General features: G+C 50.7%; 1 protein-coding gene across 2 annotated transcripts in view; it reads left to right on the top strand.

Annotated features, from left to right (window-relative positions):
• Window positions 1-20,065, top strand: part of ABCC3 (ATP binding cassette subfamily C member 3) — a 51,607-nt gene extending 31,542 nt beyond the window's left edge. The window contains exons 18-32 of one of the 2 annotated variants that reach the window (XM_084748006.1): window positions 430-597; window positions 897-1,074; window positions 2,153-2,264; window positions 2,408-2,555; window positions 2,640-2,847; window positions 3,047-3,357; window positions 5,138-5,337; window positions 5,453-5,579; window positions 7,641-7,742; window positions 10,560-10,706; window positions 10,826-10,984; window positions 11,555-11,721; window positions 16,579-16,773; window positions 19,279-19,431; window positions 19,943-20,065. In XM_084748006.1, the coding sequence (XP_084604132.1) occupies window positions 430-597; window positions 897-1,074; window positions 2,153-2,264; window positions 2,408-2,555; window positions 2,640-2,847; window positions 3,047-3,357; window positions 5,138-5,337; window positions 5,453-5,579; window positions 7,641-7,742; window positions 10,560-10,706; window positions 10,826-10,984; window positions 11,555-11,721; window positions 16,579-16,773; window positions 19,279-19,387 (2,331 nt within the window). In that variant the 3' untranslated portion in view covers window positions 19,388-19,431; window positions 19,943-20,065. Of the gene's footprint in view, window positions 1-429; window positions 598-896; window positions 1,075-2,152; window positions 2,265-2,407; window positions 2,556-2,639; window positions 2,848-3,046; window positions 3,358-5,137; window positions 5,338-5,452; window positions 5,580-7,640; window positions 7,743-10,559; window positions 10,707-10,825; window positions 10,985-11,554; window positions 11,722-16,578; window positions 16,774-19,278 lie in introns of both variants that reach the window. The other variant, XM_084748005.1, reaches the window with a different exon arrangement.
• Window positions 20,066-20,321: the final 256 nt, after the last annotated feature.

Genomic DNA, 20,321 nt, shown 5'->3' with positions numbered 1-20,321 from the left:
ACACCAGTGTAAGTGGAGTTGCACAATATTTGCCTTTTTGCATCCAGCTGATTTCAGCTTGTATAATGTCCTCGAAGTTTGTCCATGTGGTAGCATGGATCAGCATTTCCTTCCTTTGAGAGCTAAATAATATTCCAGTCTATGGGTATTCCACCTCTTGTTTTCCCATTCCTCTGTTCTGAGCGCTGGCATCGGGCAGGGCAGCCAACCAGAATCCTCCGCAGAGGATTCTAAGAGGTAACACGCCCTCCTCTGAGGGCTGCAGCTTTGCATGGGCTGCAAGTTTGTGGAAATAGCCAAGTATCCTATAAAATACAGATTCGGAGGTTTGCCTCGCTGAGTGGCAGTGAATAGGCTCTCATCCCCCATGGGCCTGGCTGGCCCCTTCCCATCTACCACCACGCATCACCGACCTTCTCTTCCCTCTAGGGCATTAATCTATCTGGAGGCCAGCGGCAACGAGTGAGTTTGGCCCGAGCTGTTTATAGTAATGCCAACATTTTTTTGCTGGATGACCCACTGTCGGCTGTGGACTCTCACGTGGCTAAACATATTTTCGACCAAGTGATTGGACCAGAAGGTGTGCTGGCAGGCAAGGTGAGGCCACGGGAAAAGCTCTGCTCAAAGATGAGATCTGGTCCCAGGAGAGAGCAGATGGGAGGCTGAGGTTATTGGGTAAGACTCTGAGGATGCCGGAACCTGAGAATCAGGATATGGTCAGGGGAAACCCATCCCCGGTCAGGGGATGGCACATCCCAGAGATGCTGAGCTGGCTCTGGCTGGTGTGGGATACATTGTGGATATGCCTGGCCTATGATTCCCTCCCATGGTTCTGTGTCCATGCTTGGCATATGCCTAGCGATGCTGCAGCTCAGAGCCTACTGCTTTCTCCACAGACTCGGGTGCTGGTAACCCATGGCATCAGCTTCCTGCCCCAGACAGACTTCATCATTGTGCTTGCTGACGGACAGGTGTCTGAGATGGGTCACTACTCGGCCCTCCTGCAGCACGATGGCTCCTTTGCCAACTTCCTCCGGAACTACGCACCCAATGAAGACAAGGAGGACCATGAAGGTGGCCAAAAATTAGTACCCACCATTCCTGGCCTTCCCAACGCTCATCATTACCCAGCATCCACTTTGTCTGGGGTTTCCAAGTATCTCTGGACTGGCCCCAGATGGTGCTGGGGACCTAGTTCTGGGAAACTGGAGCCATGTGTGTGGATGCACTCAGATCCCAGCTCCTCCCTGCTAACTGCAGGATGCCAGTCAGCAGCATGGGTCTCAGAGTCTGTCTTCCCAGTTTGATAGAAGGACACCATACCCTCAGACCAGAGTGTGTACTAAGACTGTTTTATGGTTGAATTATCTAGTAAGTGTATAAGTACATAGAAAAACCCATTTATTTACCAACAAGAATTGCTAATAATTATTATGACCTGAAACTCTTTCAGACAGTAGACTAGCAAAACACCTCTTTCAACGTGAAACCCGGGGTAATGTCTGGGTTCACGAAAGGCACTGCTCCCCACTTTGTTGTCCAGTCAGAGCTCCTTCCCTCAACACTCAACCTCCCAGGCCTTCTGTTAGGCTCCCCTGCCTGAGGCTGTGTACCCAGCCAGCCTGCATGAGCATCCCCCAAGTGCTATGACCCTTGATCAGCTCAGAACACAATCCTGTCCTTTCTCCTCACAGTTATTGGTGGTACCATGAGCTGCCTATGATTGTTACCCTTTACCCATGCCTGCCTAAGGCCCTGCTGCCATCAAGGAACTAGGATTTAAGATCAGCAGGATTGACGTCAGAGCCCAAGTCTTCAACCTATTGAGTCCCCTTCTCAATCTCCAAAAGGAAGCTTTTTTTTTTTTTTTTTTTGGTTTTTCGAGACAGGGTCTCTCTGTGTTAGCCTTGGCTGTCCTGGACTCACTTTGTAGACCAGGCTGGCCTTGAACTCACAGCGATCTGCCCGCCTCTGCCTCCCGAGCTTTTTTTTTTTTTTCATTGCCTAAACCCATTTCCTTCTGGCTAGCCTTTCAAACCCTCTCCTTGCCCCCCTGCTTGTCCATCCAGACTGCCCACTGGCAGGGAGGCTAGGGTCTCAAGGGCTGCAGAAGGAGCAGTCAGCGTCTTTGCCTTTTCCTTCCCTGCCTCAGCCATGCAAGAAGCAGACGAGGAGGTGCTGCTGGTTGAAGACACACTCAGCACGCACACAGACCTGACGGACCACGAGCCAGCCATGTATGAGGTCCGCAAACAGTTCATGAGGTAAATTCCCTAGAGTTCTCCAATCCCCAGAAGGCTACGTCAGGGCTCCCGAGCCTCAGCAGATAGAATACAACTGCCTGACACTCGCATCCTGGGAGTGTGTCAGTGGCCTCCTGCCTGGGTCTGACCTGTTGCCTCCACAGAGAGATGAGCTCCTTGTCTTCAGAAGGGGAGAGCCAGAACCGGCCTGTGCCCAAGAGACACGTGAGTCTGTCAGAGAAGGAGATGCAGGTGACAAAGACTAAGGAGACTGGTGCGTTAATCAAAGAGGAGACGGCAGAGACAGGCAGTGTAAGTACGATGGGATGGGTATGGGCCGGGGAAAGATGATCAGGCCCCCAGAGCTCATGGAGATGACGTGGCTACTCTTTACAGGTGAGGCTGAGCGTGTTCTGGCATTATGCTAAGTCTGTGGGGCTCTGCACCACAATAGCTATCTGCCTTCTGTATGTGGGCCAAAGTGCAGCTGCCATTGGAGCCAATGTGTGGCTCAGCGCCTGGACCAATGACAAGGTGGTACAAGGCCAGCAGAACAGCACCTCCCTCAGGCTAGGTGTCTATGCTGCCCTGGGAACACTACAAGGTGAACACATTGGGGTACCCAGAAGGGGCTCTCTCATCCTTTCCTCTCCTTTGCCCACTCCCCAAACCACAAAGCCAAATCCCCTGTCTCAGAGCCTCCATAAGGTCCACCTGGCCCATCCCATGTCTCATCCTGCCCCTTCTCTCCTGGCTTCCTCCGCTAAGGTGAGTGACTCACCCTCTGCCTCTCTCCCAATAAGGGATCCTGGTGATGCTGGCGGCCTTCACCATGGTGGTCGGCAGTATCCAGGCTGCCCGCCTGCTGCACGCAGCTCTGTTGCACAACAAAATCCGGTCACCTCAGTCCTTCTTTGACACAACGCCCTCAGGGCGCATCCTCAACCGGTTCTCTAAGGACATATACGTCATCGACGAGGTGCTGGCCCCCACCATCCTCATGCTGTTGAATTCCTTCAGCTCGTCCGCCTCCATCCTTGTGGTCATCACAGCCAGCACGCCGCTCTTCACTGTGGTCGTCCTGCCTCTGGCTGTGCTCTATGGCTTTGTGCAGGTGCCAGTGTGGACGGGTGGGGCACTGATGGCGTGGGGCAGGTGGAGATCTAGAGTGGCCCGGGGAGCATAGTGGTGGTGGTGGTGGTGGTGGGGCTTCTGATGTGGACCAGGCACTTTTGTAGACTAGGGTGTGCCCAGATTGGATCAGGGACTATAGTCCATTGCTTCGCTTCCTTGATGAAACTCACTTCTCTAAGCTGCAAAATAGACTCTTAGCATCTACTCCATAGGGATGATGTGAGGATGAAATGTGTGTTCATAAACTGACAGCCCTGGGACCCTTTCTGATTGGCTGTATTTTATTTACTTACTTACTTTACTTACTGTGTGTGTGTGTGTGTGTGTGTGTGTGTGTGTGTGTGTGGTGTATATGCACACGTGTGTCTGTGTGTATGCATATGTATTTATATATTTGTGGAGGCCAGAGGTCAAGGTCGATTGTCTTCCTCAATCACTCTCCACCTTATTTTCTGGGACTGAGTCTCTCATTGGATGCAGAGCTGACTGCCCAATGAGCTTCAAGAATCTACCTGGCCCCGCCTCCCCAGTGCTGGGGTTACAGGTGTGCACTGCCATGCTGAGGAATCTTAGCTAATGTCTTCATGCTTGTGTAGCATGCGCTCTACTGAGTGAGCCTTCCTCTCAGCCCCTACACCTATTGGTGTTATCTGAGTAAACCACTGTAAACAGTTCGGGAGATCCTGTCGTTTGTATGCATTCTTAGACATATATGTGTTACCTGAGTTGCTCAGTGTTCAGTGATAGCTCATGGTAAAGGCTTGTGTTCACTGGGATCTTTCTCTTCAGGGAGGTGATTAGTTTCCACAAGGGGCTGGAATTGTAGCTCCTGGGTAAAAGAGCCTCTTTTTTTGTTTGTTTGTTTTTGTCTTGTTTTTTTTGGGGGGGTTGTTTGTTTTTTGTTTTTTGAAACAAGGTTTCTTTGTGTAGCCTTGGCTGTCCTGAACTCACTTTGTAGACCAGGCTGGCCTCGAACTCACAGGGATCCGTCTGCCTCTGCCTCTCCAGTGCTGGGATTAAAGGTGTGTGGCACCACCGCCCGCCTGGTAAAGAGCCTCTTATAAGCCTCTCCTGTGCAGGCCTGGCTATCTTGGGTCCTACAGAATACAGGCTGGAAAATGAAGGCAGAACCATTGTTTTGTGGGATTAACCCTTAAGCAACTAGGTAGGTAGGGTAAGAGGGACTTTTTCAGGGGGAAAAAGATACAAAGTTATTTTTGCAAAGTCATTTGAACATGAGCACATATCTAGGGTCTTTAAGCAGAACAAGAAATTTGGGGAGGCAGTGCCGGTTGTGGTGGCGCACACCTTTAATCCCAGCACTCGGGTGGCAGAGGCAGGCAGATCGCTGTGAGTTCGAGGCCAGCCTGGTCTACAAAGCGAGTCCAGGACAGCCAAGGCTACACAGAGAGAGACCCTGTCTCAAAAAACAAAAACAAACAAACAAAAGACAGATAAACAAGATGTTGTTATGGTCTGCAAAAGATGACAAGACAGGAAGGCATAGAGAATCAGGGAACGCTTCATGGAAGAGGTGGCCTGGCTGACTGAGCAAAGCTGATCAGAGGGCAAGGGTATAATGTTCGTCTGGACTCTGGTCTTCAAGGGACCATAGGACATGACATCACGGTCTTGTGGGAGGAGAAGGCCGGTAGGAGGACACTTGGGGAGTTTTTTGGAGGACGTGCAGGGCTGAGCTGGTAGCTTGACATGCCTGACTGGCGTTCTCTTCCCATCCCCCCACCCCCACCCCCCATCAGCGCTTCTATGTGGCCACATCACGGCAGCTGAAGCGGCTAGAATCCATCAGCCGCTCCCCCATCTTCTCCCATTTTTCGGAGACAGTAACGGGCACCAGTGTCATCCGGGCCTATGGCCGAATCCAAGACTTCCAGGTCCTCAGTGACACTAAGGTGGACAACAACCAGAAGAGCTGTTACCCCTACATCGCCTCCAACCGGTCAGGAGCCCCCCCCCCCTTTCCTCTCTACAGGTGCCCACAGGCTTTCTGTGGTTCTGGGTAGGCTCCAGCATTCCCTGCCTCTTGTTCATCTCCTCCCTGTCGGTCCCTACAGATGGCTGGGTGTCCACGTGGAGTTCGTGGGGAACTGCGTGGTGCTCTTTGCGGCACTGTTTGCAGTGATCGGGAGAAACAGCTTGAGTCCAGGGCTCGTGGGTCTTTCTGTGTCTTATGCCCTACAGGTAAAGTGGGATCTGGGACTGTAGGCAGGGCCACTACCTACCAGAGCAGAGGACACACAGGGCTCACAAGCATCTCTTGAATGTCCTCCTCTGTGTCACGTGCAGATGAGCCCCAGCTGGGTTCTTAAAGCCAGGCACCGGGAGACTCTGCCAGCAAGGGAGTGTGATGCAGGCTGGAGAGGTCTTCCTTCCAGGAAGAAGAAAGTGCAGCAAGAGGCATAGAGATGTAGTCCGTTGATAGAGCATCTGCCTAGCAAATGCAAGACCCTAGGTTCAAACCCATATACAGAGAGGGAGGGAAGGAGAGAGAGAAAGAGGGAGGGAGGGAAGGAGCCAAGAGCTTGAAGGAATTTCCCTGCTCTGAGATGCTAGGGAAATGACTTTGGAGCTTGGTCCAAATCGAACTGCCATATCTGGGCAAGATGTGCGTTCAACATGACTGAGGTCTAAATACAGGACATGTGGGGCCAGACTACATGATGTAGCTGCTTGCCTTCAAGGAAGCTACAGCCAGCTCTTTGTGTCCTTGGCTTCTTTGCTAAAGAATAAACCAACTGCAAGTAGAAAACCCCTCGAGAGGGGCTAGGAATGATGGTGCATTCCTGGAATCCTAACACTTGGGAGGAAACTGAGACAGGGGGATCGCTGTGAATTAATTCAGTGCCAGCCTGGCCTCCATAGTGAGACCCTTTCTCAAAACAAAACAAAATAAAAACCTTCCCCAAAACAATCTGAAAAAAAAAAAATTCAGAAGCTTCTACAGGGGGTGGGGGTGGGGGGCAGAGCAGAAAACAAGCAAAACCCAGCAAGATGACTTCACTGTGCCTCTGAGTACGTGTAAATGCTGTGCCTTGTAGGCATTGTGTTAGGTGCTGCCCGTGAGCTAGAGATCATCTACAGCATAGGGGAGGGTGTGAGTGGGTTTCATGTGAACAATAAGCAATTGGATGTGAAGGGCTTGAACATCTGTGCCTTTCAGTATACCCCAGCCTCTCAGAACCAATGCCCTGTAGAAGTGGAGGGCTAAGGGATGGCTTTAAGCAGATCAGGTGACTGGCATCTAGGATTGGAGGTCACCCTGACACCAGCCTGTGTGGTCAAGGAGTTATACAACCTGCAAATGGGATTTTTTTTTTTTTTTTTTGTGAAGCAAATCACACTGCTGAGGCCTCAGGTGGCTCAGATCCGAATGCATTGGTAAACAAAGCGATGCCGACAGGCCTGTCTGCTCAAACCTAACTGTGCATGTGACTCATTTGGAGATCTTGTTAAAATGTTCATTCTTGTTCACAAGGTTCAGTTCTGAGCCCGAGCTCAGATTCTGCATTTCTGTCAACGCTTCTTGGTAACACAGTACAGTCCTTGGACTGGCCACGCTGACGTATTCTGGGAGCGTGTTAAGAATAGAGAGTCGGGGCTGGAGAGATGGCTCAGAGGTTAAGAGCACTGACTGCTCTTCCAAAGGTCCTGAGTTCAATTCCCAGCAACCACATGGTGGCTCACAACCATCTATAAATGAGATCTGGTGCCTTCTTCTGGTGTGCAGGCACACATGCAAGCAAAACACAGTATACTTAATAATAAATAAATCTTTAAAAAAAAAAAAAGAATAGAGAGTCTTGGACCTACTGACTCACACCGCATTTTGACAGGATGCTCGGAGAAGTCTAATACATGTTAAAGTTTATGAGCACAGAGTGAGCCATCCTCTGCTATGTCCGCACGGCCCAAGGCACGGTTCTGATCAGAGGCCTAGTCAGCACACACCTGTAGGTCTTAGATGGGATGGGGTTCCACTGATCAAGAAATAAAGCCCCAGCCTGGCCTGGGGGCTCAGACATTTAGTCCCAGCGATCCGAGGCAGAGGCAGGCAGATCTCTGAGTTCAAGGCCAGCCTAGTGTACTCAGCGAGTTCCAGGACAGCCAGGGCTACACAGAGAAACTCTGTCTTGAAAAACTATAAAAAAAGAAAGAAGAAGGAAGGAAGGAAGGAAGGAAGGAAGGAAGGCAGGAAGGAAGGTCACTGCTGAGCCCCTCCCATAACACAGTTCCTTTGTTCAGGTGACTACGGTTTTGAATTGGATGATACGAACGATATCCGACTTGGAGTCTAATATCATAGCCGTGGAGAGAGTCAGCGAATACTCCAAGACCGAGACTGAGGTGAGTCTCAAGATGAGCCCTGCAGCAGAGGGTACCTGGAGGCCCTGAGGCAGGATGCTTGCTGGCCTGTCATAGCTGTGTTTCCATGCTAGCTGTTTAAGCAGCATCCATCCATCCCACTCTCAGAGTATCAGGCTGTGGTTGGTGCTAGGTGTAGAGGGCTCAGGGTTGAACAAGAGATCCTGAGCCAGCGGGAGGCACGAGGCATATAAATGGCAAGGCTCTGGGGCTGTACCCAGGACCCATGAGGGGTGGGGATGGGGAGGTGGGGCAGGGGTGGGGGGGTATGGGGGGGCAGGGGTCAGTTGAGGTGATCCCGGAGTAAGTGAGAGTCAGGAAGGGCAAGTTTTGACAGATTAGGTGACATAGGGGTGGCGCAGGGAAAAGATGAGCATTCCAGCCGAGGGAACAGAGGTGGCGTGCCCTTTTTTAGGGAGGGGGAACTGTTCTCTCCTAGGTGGGGGAGAGATGTTTCTCCAAAGAGGTCATATTTCAGAGTGCCCCGAAGCTGAACCATCTCCAAGCTCTGAGTGTCCAGCAGCCCATTTTTTTCAACTCCTCCCGCCAACTGTGCGTTTCACCCTCACAGTACTCTACCCTCCTTGAGACCTGTGCTCTGACCTGCCTTTGCTGCTCCAGCCATCGGCTCCTGTCCTTTTCACCTTCCCTATATAGCATAGACTCTGTCTATGCTCCTCCAGGACGTGCTTTCAACCTGTGCCTGTCTTTGCCTACAAAACCCCACCGGACCTGAGCCCACCTGTCCACATCATACCTGCACAGAACAGCTAGCGTGTAGCCGCAGAACAAAGTCACTAGTTTTCCTTCACATCCATAACCCTACTCTGCCACAGCTATCCCTGCTTCCCAAGATGTATATGTGCTCCCACTTTCTTTTGTGGGGGGAGGGGGATTCAAGACAGGGTTTCTCTGTGTAGCCTTAGCAGAGCTTCGTGCTGGTTCAATATTCTGCTATTGTTGCTTGGTTTTCTTTTCTTTTTTTTTTTTTTAAAGATTTATTTATTATTATGTATACAGTGCTTTGCCTGCACATACACCTGCATGCCAGAAGAGGGCATCAGAAGACATTATAGATGGCCGTGAGCCACCATGTGGATGCTGGGAATTGAACTCAGGACCTCTGAAAGAGCAGTCAGTACTCTTAACCTCTGAGCCATTTCTCCAGCCCGTCACTTGACATTTCTTTTTTTTTTTTTTTTTGGGGGGGGGTGGGTTTTGAGACAAGGTCTCTCTGTGTTAGCCTTGGCTGTCCTGGACTCACTTTGTAGACCAGGCTGGCCTCGAACTCACAGTGATCCACCTGCCTCTGCCTCCCGAGTGCTGGGATTACAGGCGTGTGCCACCACACCCGGCTTTTCCTTTTTTTTTTTTCTTAAAGATTTATTTATTATTTATTATGTATACAGTGTTCTGCCTGCATGTACACCTGCAGGCCAGAAGAGGGCACCAGAGTTCATTGTAGATGGTTGTGAGCCACCATGTGGTTGCTGGGAATTGAACTCAGGACCTTTGAAAAAGCAGGCAGTACTTTTAACCTCTGAGCCATCTCTCTCCAGTCCTCACTTGGCATTCTTAATAATTTTTTGGACAACAGGCCCTGAGTTTGGTTGGTTTGTTTGTGTGTGTGTGTGTGTGTGTGTGTGTGTGTGTGTGTGTGTGTGTTACAATGGGCCTCTCAAATGCTGTAGCTGGTTCAGCCTTAAAGTTCCCACTGTCTTACCTCCAGCCAGTCCATTCTCTTTGAAGTGGCCATGCAAGACCTTTTAAAAATCCATTAGGGCCTGGTGGTGGTGGTGGTGCACGCCTTCAACCCAGGACTTGGGAGGCAGAAGCAGGCAGATCGCTGTGAGTTCGAGGCCAGCCTGGTCTACAAAGTGAGTTCAGGACAGTCAAGGCTACACAGAGAGACCCTGTCTGGAAAAACCAAAAACAAACAAACAAACAAATCCATTGGGAGCTGGGCATGGTGGTACATGTCTTTTAATCTCAGGACTAGGAAGCCGGAGGCAGGAGGATCTCTGTGAATTTGCGACCAGCCTGATCTATTGTGATGGCTCTTTTGGTAAAGTGCACGTGCAACTAACATGTGCACAGAGTCCTGAGTTCTAGCCCTAACACCAGATAAACCTGGTGTGATGGCTCCTGCCTAATCTCCCAGCACTTGGGAGGTAATTCGGAGTACCTGTCCCTGTCCTACAGACCACAAACAGCAGACACCACTCCTCTGTCTGCCCTGCACTTTCCCTAGACAGCAACTCGCCTCCTTCAGATGACTGCTGTCATGGCCTGCTAGGAAGCCTTCTTGAGTAATGCATAAAATAGTAACCCCAAACTCTTCTGGCCCAAGCCCTCATCCCTTATTTCACTATACAGACGTGCTTATGTATAGATCATCTGCCCCTGTGTATGCTGGGAACGAAAACCTCCCAGAACCAGAGCTTTGTCTCATTGGTGGCGCTTGGTGAAAGGAGGGGTAATGCAGGCAGAGAGAGAGAACTCCAGCAGCACTTGGGGCAATGAAATCAAAGAGAAATAGCTGATGGTATGGCCCAGTGGTAGCATGCGTACCTGGCCTGTGTGAGGCCCAGGGCTCCATCTATTTAAAAAAAAAAAAAAAAAAAAAGTCAAAGGATATAGGAGTCACTGAACCACCGGGTGCCAGGCCTCCCCGTAAGGGGCCATGGTGAGTGAAGATTGAGGTGTCTGGAAAGAGGTGGGGCTGAACAGTAGGGGAGGGCTTGAATGGTGACCCCCACCCACCCACGAGAACATAAGAACCCAACTGTCTCCTGCTAGGCCCCCTGGGTGGTGGAAGGCAACCGAGCTCCAGAAGGCTGGCCCAGCCGTGGAGTGGTGGAGTTCCGGAACTATTCCGTGCGGTACCGCCCAGGCCTGGAGTTGGTGCTCAAGAACCTGACTCTGCATGTGCAGGGTGGGGAGAAGGTACTTGGGTCTGAGGTCGTTGCCAGAGCGCTTGTGGGCAGAACCTGGGTGCTTTAACCGGATTCGCTGCGGGCTGGAAAGCCGGAGGTGCCGCTGACAGCCCTTCTGGCGCCTCATAGGTAGGCATCGTGGGCCGCACCGGGGCCGGCAAGTCTTCCATGACCCTCTGCCTATTCCGAATCCTGGAGGCTGCAGCCGGTGAGATCTGCATTGATGGGCTCAACGTGGCACACATTGGCCTCCATGACCTGCGTTCTCAGCTCACCATCATCCCTCAGGTAGGAGCCTGCTGAGCCTACCCTTCCATCCACCTCCCACCCCACCCCACCCCGAAACTTCAGGAACTTATGGTTGGGGGGAATGCCTCCACAGAGGGGAGCAGAGTCAACCTAAGAGCCAGCCAGGCACTGATCTGGGAAGGGAAACACCTTGGCCAGTCAGGATTGCCCTTGGGTTCCCGGGCTAGCAAATGGAAAAGGACCATAGGCTCCTCCCAGCACAACAACGCTGAGGTGTCGTTTCTTTCTCTCCTAGTTGCAGAGCTCCAAATGGCGCAGCCTTTTCTGGCTCCTTAGGGTGTCTTTTATGCCGAGTAGACACTTCAGAGGCAGATTAGTAGCTTCAGCAGGAGACTTAGCAACTGGCCAAGCTGAGGTTTATCACGCCCCCACAGACAAGTTGTTTTTTTTTTTTTTTTTTTTTTTTTAAATCGCCCTGGTAAAGTTTTCCTTCTGGAGGACTGCGGACCGAGCAGAGAGCAGCTGCCTGAATTGCTTTTCTGCTTCATGCCCCTCGGGGACCCCTTATCGAGTCTAAACTAGTTCTCTCTGATCTTCTTGTGTCTCCAGGACCCCATCCTGTTCTCGGGGACCCTCCGCATGAACCTAGACCCCTTTGGCCGGTACTCGGAGGATGACATCTGGAGGGCCCTGGAGCTGTCCCATCTGCACACGTTTGTGAGCAGCCAGCCAGCAGGCCTGGATTTCGAATGCGCTGAGGGTGGGGATAATCTCAGGTAAGAGTGGGAGCGAACACCGCAGGAATGTTGCCATCGCCGGGCATGGTGGCGCACGCCTTTAGTCCCAGCACTCGGGAGGCAGAGGCAAGCAGATCGCTGTGAGTTCGAGGCCAGCCTGGTCTACAAAGCAAGTCCAGGACAGCCGAGGCTACATAGAGAATCCTTGTCTCAAAAAAAAAAAAAAAAGAATGTTGCCCCCTCCCTTCCCCCCCCCCCCCCGCCCCGTTAGGGACCTTGTGGGTGCTGGAGAGAATCCAGATGACCCATCAATCCACACAAGCAAACACACACACACACACACACACACACACACCACAGCCGGAGTTGCATGGTATGGGGTATAGTCTCAGCAAGCCCGGGACACCTCCTCTTCACAGACTCTTCACACAAGCCTAACTTTGCAGTTTAGCAAACAAACTCAGAGAGGGCAAGGGGTTAGCCAAGGTTGCACAGCTGAGAGAAGGCATGCTTGGGATTTGAACCAGAACACTGGTTCTCATCTTAGTTGACCCCACCAACATTTCAAACAATCCCACCCCTGTTGGAATCTTCTGGGCTCCAGGGTGATGTACCCGTGGAACAAGTAAGAGGACACCTATGGTGCTCTGGAAACATAAAGATGTCTACCAGCATGGAGACTGTTAGCTCACCCCTTACCCCCACTCACACCCCAGACCCTCAGGACCCAAGTCCCAAGATCCTGGCCTGTGTGATCCAGAGATCATAAGTCCGTTCTTACTGAGTCAAAACCTCACGATACCTAGATTTTCTTTTGTATTTCATTTGTTTCTGGTGCTAGATTGACAACTGCTGGGCAAGCCCTTTACTGCTAAGCCTTATTCCTAGGCCTAGCTGTATGACTTGGGGCAAATTGCTTAACCATTTTTGGGTCTCTTTTACATTCACTAAGGAATAGGGATAATACTAGTCTATGCCAGTTTGCATTTGTACTCCCTGATAATAACATAACCTGAGGGCTGGAGAGATGGCTCAGCACTTAGTAACACTGGCTGCTCTTCCGGAAGACCTGGGTTCAGTTCCCAGCAGCCACATGGCAACTGACAACTGGCTGTAACTCGTATTCTAAGAATCTAACCTCCTCCTCTGGATTTGGTAGGCACTGCACACATGTAGTATGTAGACGTACATGCAGGCAAAATACCCACATAAATAAAGTAATAAATAAAACAAATATATATATAATGCAAGCCACATCATACACACAATTATATGTATTTTCTCTAATGGGCAGCATAGTTGTCTTAGTTATGGTCTCTATTGCCATGACCACAGCAACGCTTATAAAGGAAAACATTTACCTGGGGCTGGCTTACATTTCTTTCTTTCTTTCTTTTTAAGATTTATTTATTTACTATGTATACAGTGCTCTGCCTGCTTGTACTCCTGCAGGGCAAAAGAAGGCATGAGATCACATTATAGATGGTTGTGAGCCACCATGTGGTTGCTGGGAATTGAACTCAGAACCTCTGGAGGAGCAGTCAGTGCTCTTAGCCACTGAGCCATCTCTCCAGCCCTGGCTTACACTTTCAGAGGCTTAGTCCGCTATCATCATGGCGGGTAGCGGCACGACAGGGTGCAGGCAGACATGGTGCCGGAGGAGCCGAAGAGTTCCTCATCTTGATCCACAAGCAGCAGGAGGAAGTCTGCCCTCCACCCTGGGCATAGCGTGAGCATAAATGATCTCAAAGCCCGCCCACACAGTGGCACACCTTCTGGCATTGCCACTCCCTAGGGGCCAAGCATTTAAACACATGAGTCTCCCACCACAACAGGGATACCCCTTCTTGAGAGAGGCACGGGCCAATGGGGTGGCTCGATGGGCAAAGGTGCTTGCCACACACACACATCCGGTGACCCGAGTTCAACCCTTGGAACCCATGTAAAGCTAAAAGGAGAGAATCAACTCTACAGAGTTGTCCTCTGACCTCCACACTTCACACACACACATACACACACACACACACACACACACACACACACACACACGTCACACAGACACACAAGCATACACATAAAATAAAAATGCATCTTTTAAAAACTTAATGTACCTAACTCATACCTAACTCACCATGCAGTCCAGACTAGCCTAATACTCAAGGTAATCCCCCTGTTCAGCTCCCTGAGTATCAGGATTATAGGGCTATGCCACCATACCCAGTAGAATACATATTTTTAAATTTTAAGTATTTGTTTAATGATACTCATGTGTAGTACCATTGTGTAGGACAACTTACAGGAGCCGGTTCTCTCTTCCTGAGGTAATGGGTTATGGGGATCAAACTCAGATTGTCAGGGTTAGCGGCAAGTGCCTTTAGCCACCGAACCACCTAACCCTGGGGTCCTCAACCTTCCTAACACTGTGACCCTTTAATACAACTCCTCATGTTGTGGTGACTCCCAACTCATAAAATCATTTTTTTTTTGTTACTACTTCCTAACTGTAATTTTGTTACTATTATAAATCATAATATACACATCTGATATGCAGGCTATCCGACATGTGACCCCCAAAGGGGTTGCAACCCACAGGTTGAGAACCATTGACTAAACAGGCCCTGGAATAAATTCTATAGCATATTTTACTCAGCCCAATGTATCTAAAATAACACTCAATGTGTCATCGATATAAAAGCTACTAGGTGATATGTGCCTATCATCCTATATCTCTGGATTGCGTAATGATTCCTTGTCTCAAAAAAAAAAAAAAAAGAAAAAAGAAAAAAGAAAAGAAAAGAAAAGAAAAGAGGATGTTATCAGTTGGTTTTTGGTTTTTCGTTTTTGTTTTGGTTTTTCAAGACAGGGTTTCTCTGTGTAGCCTTGGCTGTCCTGGACTCGATTTGTTGACCAGGCTGGCCTCAAACTCACGACGATCCACCTGCCTCTGCCTCCTGAGTGTATCAGGATATTTTGCATTTTGCATTTTTTTTCACAGAACTTTAAAATCCTGTATGTATTTTCCATTTTCTTTTTCTGTTTTTTTTTTTTTTCTTTCTTTTTGGGAAAGGGTCTCTCTATGTAGTAGCCCCGGCTGTCCTTGAATTTGCCATGTAGACCAGGGTGGACTAGAACTCACAGAGAGATCACATCTTCCGGCCTCTGGCTTCTGCCTGCTGCCTCCTGAAGTGATATACCACACATGGCTGCATTTTCTACTTTCAACAGCCAGATGTGGCCAGTCAGTGGCTACGCTTTGAAGGGAGCAGTCTTGGGTCGGTTCCGCTGAGAAGCGCTTAGCCTGCGTGTACTCCTGTGAAATGTCAGCATGCACCCCCCCCAGCCCCCCTTCTGCCCTCTCTTCTTTCTTTACGGTTTCCTTTTGGTGCTGGGGTCCAACGTGAAACACTCTGCCACGGCCACATTCCCAACCCTCTTTTTCTCCTCTTTATATTCAGCCCATGCTCAGGTTTCAAAACTTGAAACAAACAAACAAAAGGTCACATCTGCCCAAGTGCTTAATGTTTTTGCAGTATTCAAAGTACTTTGGCCTCCGCCATCTCATTTAATCATCACTGTTGCCCCATGGGCCGGAAATAGAAATGGAATTACTTGCCCAAAACTTCATGGCCAGCCAGAGGCAGGACAAAGGATTCAGGGAAGTGTGAGGTTTTTTTTGTCCCCATCACTTGCTTGCTTTATCATGTGGTGCAGGCCTAATGTCATGCACCTGTAGTCCCGACTCCTTGAGGCAAAGAGAATTAAAAGTTCAAGACAAGCCTTGGCTGGAGATATAGCTCTTGCTTAGTGAGTGTGATGTTTGGGTTCAATTCCCTCCTCTCGCCCCCTCCAAAAACCCTGTAAAGGTAAATGTGTAGCTCTAATTGGCTTTTACTTACATAACCACATGGGGCGTGAGTACTGGCAGTACGGGCTCCCCTGCCCCTGTCTCTAGGGCTTTTAGCTGTCTGCTGGTCCCCAGCACCTCCCCCAGAGCGTCTGTAGCCCTTCACGCCAGGATCAGAGACAGAAACGGTCCCTCCTCCTCCTCCTCCCTCCGTGAGCTTGTGGGCTCTTTAAGTATAACCTGTATCCTGTGCCAGGCTCTCACTATTAATCAGCCCTGAGTTCTATCTGGCAGCTCATTCTGCTGCCAAAACCTTCATTAGTTGCGGGAAGAGGCCATGGAGGGAGGCCGGTCTTTATTCTGGCTGTGACTCACCCCTCTGGGAAGGGTTGAGGTATTTGTCCTTGGGGGGGGTGTGTGTTGGGGGGGAGGTGGAAGGCTGGAGGGGGCGTTGCCATGGCCTCTGTGGTTGGGAACACAGCCTTGCTTTGTTCACTGGTTCTGGCTTCCAAGGGCCAGAGGTGGAAGATAAGGATCAGCCCTCCTGGTTCTCAGGGAGCAAAGATGGGGAGTCCCCAGCTCCTTCCTTCACAAGTCTCCCAAATAGATCCATAGTCTCTATTCCTTCTGTGGGTAGGAAATGACTGACACAGTGGTATAAGCGTGGCTTAGCAAGATGGCGTGGAGTGTGGCTTGAATGCAAATATCCAGGAAGAGGAATCCCAAATCCGTTCTTACTAAAGTAGGAGTAGCTGACAATGTGCAGTAAAGACAACCCTGTGCAGAATGGTCGGGAAGGGAAACACAGGAAGTGGAGGTCTGAGCAGAGCTCTCACGGTGATGTTTGGGTCTGGGTCTAGCCCTCCAGGCCTCCTCATTAGGTATAAACCTTTGTCCCTGCTCCTGGGCAGCTTTGGCAGAACCAGGAAAGCTAGGCAGCTGGTCCAGGGATAGTGTGAAGGAGTAGAGCCAAACATGTGGGAAATTAGGGTAGATTGGAGACTGGTGAGCAGCCTGGGCACCTAGCTGGAAACACCTGCCTTCCTTCTCAGTGTTGGCCAGAGGCAGCTTGTGTGCCTAGCCCGAGCCCTGCTCCGCAAGAGCCGAGTCCTGGTTTTGGATGAGGCCACCGCTGCCATTGACCTGGAGACTGATGACCTCATCCAGGGCACCATCCGTACCCAGTTTGAAGACTGCACGGTCCTGACCATCGCCCACCGGCTCAACACGATTATGGACTACAACAGGTGGGCCGTGGGAAGCCACATGAGGGGATCTGAGGCTATCACCTGGGAGTCAGGCGTCAGGAAGAGTCAAGGCAAATGAAAGTATCTGGGCATGAGACTCTTGGGATTGGCCATGGTATTGGGGGTACAGAGTGGGGTTCCCAAGATATGCTTAAGAAGCAGAATAGAGCAGGGTTAACTGGGTACAATGACGTATACAAAGACACAGAATCCTTTTGGAATTACCCACATGTGGGGAAAGGTACACCAAGCTCCCTGGCCATTGGAAACTGCACGGACCACCCCTGGGCTTCTTACTGTTGACATTACTGGGGAAGGGGAGGGGAAGGGCTCCTCATGTCACTCCCAAGTTTCCTGGTGGAGAGTTTGCACGTCTGGTCACTTCATCTACACCTCACCACCCCCTGTGACGGGGAAGCACAGGTCCCAGGGGGTGTCACGAAGCTGCTTGGGAGGACGATGACAGATTCCTAGGTCCCATCCTTGGTCACTAGACCCTACCTAACAGTGCCTGAAAGAGCTGGTGCTTGTGGGTGGGGAAGGCGTTGTGTCTGAGCCAGGGCACCGAGCCCCTTGATTTCTGTGTGACTATGGGCAGCTTGCGAAGCTTTTCTGGGCCTGCTCCATATCGCTCAGAACTGCTGTGAGGAGTCAATGAAATAATGCTTAAACTGAAGGTAACACTGAGAAACATCAGTTTGCTCCCTAGCCCCCTGGAAGCCCATGTACTGGGATTCTCCCTAGCATCCGTTCCTCCAAGGAGAAGGAAGGAAGCATTGCCCTCATAATCTCTTGGCTTCCTTGGGTAGCGTGATGGGTCAACTGAGGCTTTCTCTGGGAAGTGTCCCCATGCAGCCAGCAGGATCTTGCGGGGGGTGGGGTGGGGGGCTGGGGGGTAACAGTGGGGTGGGCTGGGGGGAGTGGGGGCTGTGGAAGGTCGGGCAGTGAGAATGGCTGATGCTACCTTGTGTCTGTCCTATCCCATTTCTACCCTCCACTGCCATTCAGGACCCCACAGGGGGGAAAGTGCCAGTAGCTGGAAGGGTTGGGCTCTTCCAAAGACAGCCTGAGCCAAGAGGATCTGTTTCCAGACTCATTCCTCAGCAGCCCTGGGGTTGGGAGACTTGGGCCTCACCCTGGGGGGCGGGGGGGAGTTCACTCCTTCTAAAAGGGCAGGCAGAAATTAATCAAAGGGTCGGGTTACAGAGCCTGTAATTAGAGGCCACGGGAAGAGGTCCCTGTGTGCAGGCAGAGAAGTCAGTCTACACAAGGTGGCAGGGCCCCCTCTGCTAAGAAAGTGCCAGCTGGGCCCAAAGGATAGGAAAGGAGTGAAAGAGGAGGAGTGAGGGGCCGGCACGGTGGCGCATGCCTTTAATCCCAGCACTCGGGAGGCAGAGGCAGGCGGATCGCTGTGAGTTCGAGGCCAGCCTGGTCTACAAATTGAGTCTAGGACAGCCAAGGATACACAGAGAGACCCTGTCTCAAAAAACCAAAGGGGGAAAAAAAAAAGGAGGAGGAGTGAGGAAGGGAGGGAACCGAATACCTCAGACCCTGAGGCAGCTCTGCCCCAAGGCAGAGGCAGAGAACACTGAGGCTGAAGAGCAGAGCCAGAGAGAACAGACCCCAAAAGCTGTACTTGAAGACCGTGCAGATTCAATTGGTCTTCACGGTAAGGGCCAGGAGATGTCACTCACTGGAGATGGATTTGGATGTGACAGCTTACTGGGCCAGGTTTGGACAGTGGCCAGGTGGTAATGTTCACTCCTTCCTAGCACAAAGATCTAGGAGCCCAGCAGGTAGGACTCAGAAAGCAACCTGCCCCTCTCACAAAAGAGTCTCTCTCTCTCCAGGTTTGAGGGGAGGGAGGTCCGGCCCCTCCCACCTTACCCTGGTGCAACTGCCTGTGGGTCTCATGGCAGGTGCATCGTGTGTGTGTGTGTGTGTGTGTGTGTGTGTGTGTGTGTGTGTGTGTGTGTGTGGTGGTTGATAGGCGGCTCTAGCTTCTAGCTTCAGGCTTGCCTGGGGTGGGGCAGCTGATCCCTGTAGCAGTAGCAGCAGCAGCCCAAATCCCAGATTGCAGTGTTGGACTCACTGCAGCCTGGTTTCCTGCCGTGTGTGCCTATGTGAGCTGGCACAAAGCAAATGGATGTCCACAGGGCCCAGTGCCCAGGCCCATGGCTCCCTGCACACAGCCTGCTGAAACCCCTCGACCCCAGCAAGAGCAGGAGCTCATTAGGAAAGGCTTTCCAAGCCCAGACTAGCAGAGATGAATAGGACTCTGTGTTTGATTTCAGAAAACGCTTCGTGCACTAGGAGAGAGCTAACAAAATAGCGAAAATAGCCAGCGCCTTGCAAGTGTGTACATGTGGCCTATCAGAGTGGGTTGACTGAAGTGGGTGGGCTGCCAAGTCACTGCGGAGTCTGAGTAGTTCCCAAAGGGTAGGGCTGGCCTCCAGGCCTAGGTCTAGGCTAACAGAGACTTGACTCTTTTTTTTTTTTGGCTAGGGTCCTGGTCTTGGACAAAGGGGTAGTAGCTGAATTTGATTCTCCAGCCCACCTCATTGCCGCTGGAGGCATCTTCTATGGGATGGCCAAAGATGCAGGACTGGCCTAGACTATACACGCCAAGGGACTCTTCCCCGTCTGAACTGACAGCAGGTATCTGCCGAATGGACGTAATAGCGATGAGTTGGGGGTTTTGTGAGACTTTTTTTTAATTCTGCAAATTGCCTCACAGACTAGCCATACTTAACACTGGAATGAAGAAATCTGTTGGAAGTCACAACTAGTTAAAAATCAAGTTCAGACCAGCGCCTGGGTGTCCTGGTCCTAGCCCACCGTTATTCCTGTGCTGCAGGGTTTTTTGTTTTTTGTTTTTTTGTTTTTTTTTTGTTTTTGGTTTTGTTTTGTTTTTTTACTTTTTCGAGACAGGGTTTCTCTGTGTAGCCTTGGCTGTCCTGGACTCACTTTGTAGGCCAGGCTGGCCTCGAACTCACAGTGATCCGCCTGCCTCTGCCTCCTGAGTGCTGGGATTAAAGGCGTGCACCACCACCACCACCCGGCTGTACTGCAGTTTTTAAGAGACCTTCCTTCTGCCTCTATACTTTCATATTTTCATTTTCATTTTTTAAAAAAAATTTTTAAATGAACCTTTTTCCTCCTGGACAAGGGACTGTTAGGTCAGCCTGTCCCAGGAATGGAATTCTTGTATGGTGCTGTCTCAATCCACTTCTGACCTCTGACTGCTGAATCCACTTCACACTGATGAAATAAAGCTGTGTGATTAACAACAGCATTTGTACCACATGCTGCTTTCTTCCGATGTTGGCAAAGTCTTGGGGGGCGGGGGGAGGAGGGGCGGGGGTTACAATCTTCTTGAAGAAGCAGCGCAGGCAGGGACCTCCTACACTTCTATGTGGCTGCAGCTATCTGAGACCTTCAGACTCAAAACTTTTGGCTACAAATACCATCTTCAGAGCCAACATTCACAGTGAGATTACAGTACCTCCCACTCTGTTGGGCAGATACTGAGAAAAGGTAAGAGATGA

The sequence above is a fragment of the Acomys minous genome (assembly GCF_964271855.1).
Source record: "Acomys minous genome assembly, chromosome: 12".
NCBI classification, from domain to species: Eukaryota; Metazoa; Chordata; class Mammalia; order Rodentia; family Muridae; genus Acomys; species Acomys minous.
The sequence above is the reverse complement of the archived record's forward strand: the minus strand, read 5'-3'. Positions and strand labels throughout refer to the sequence as shown.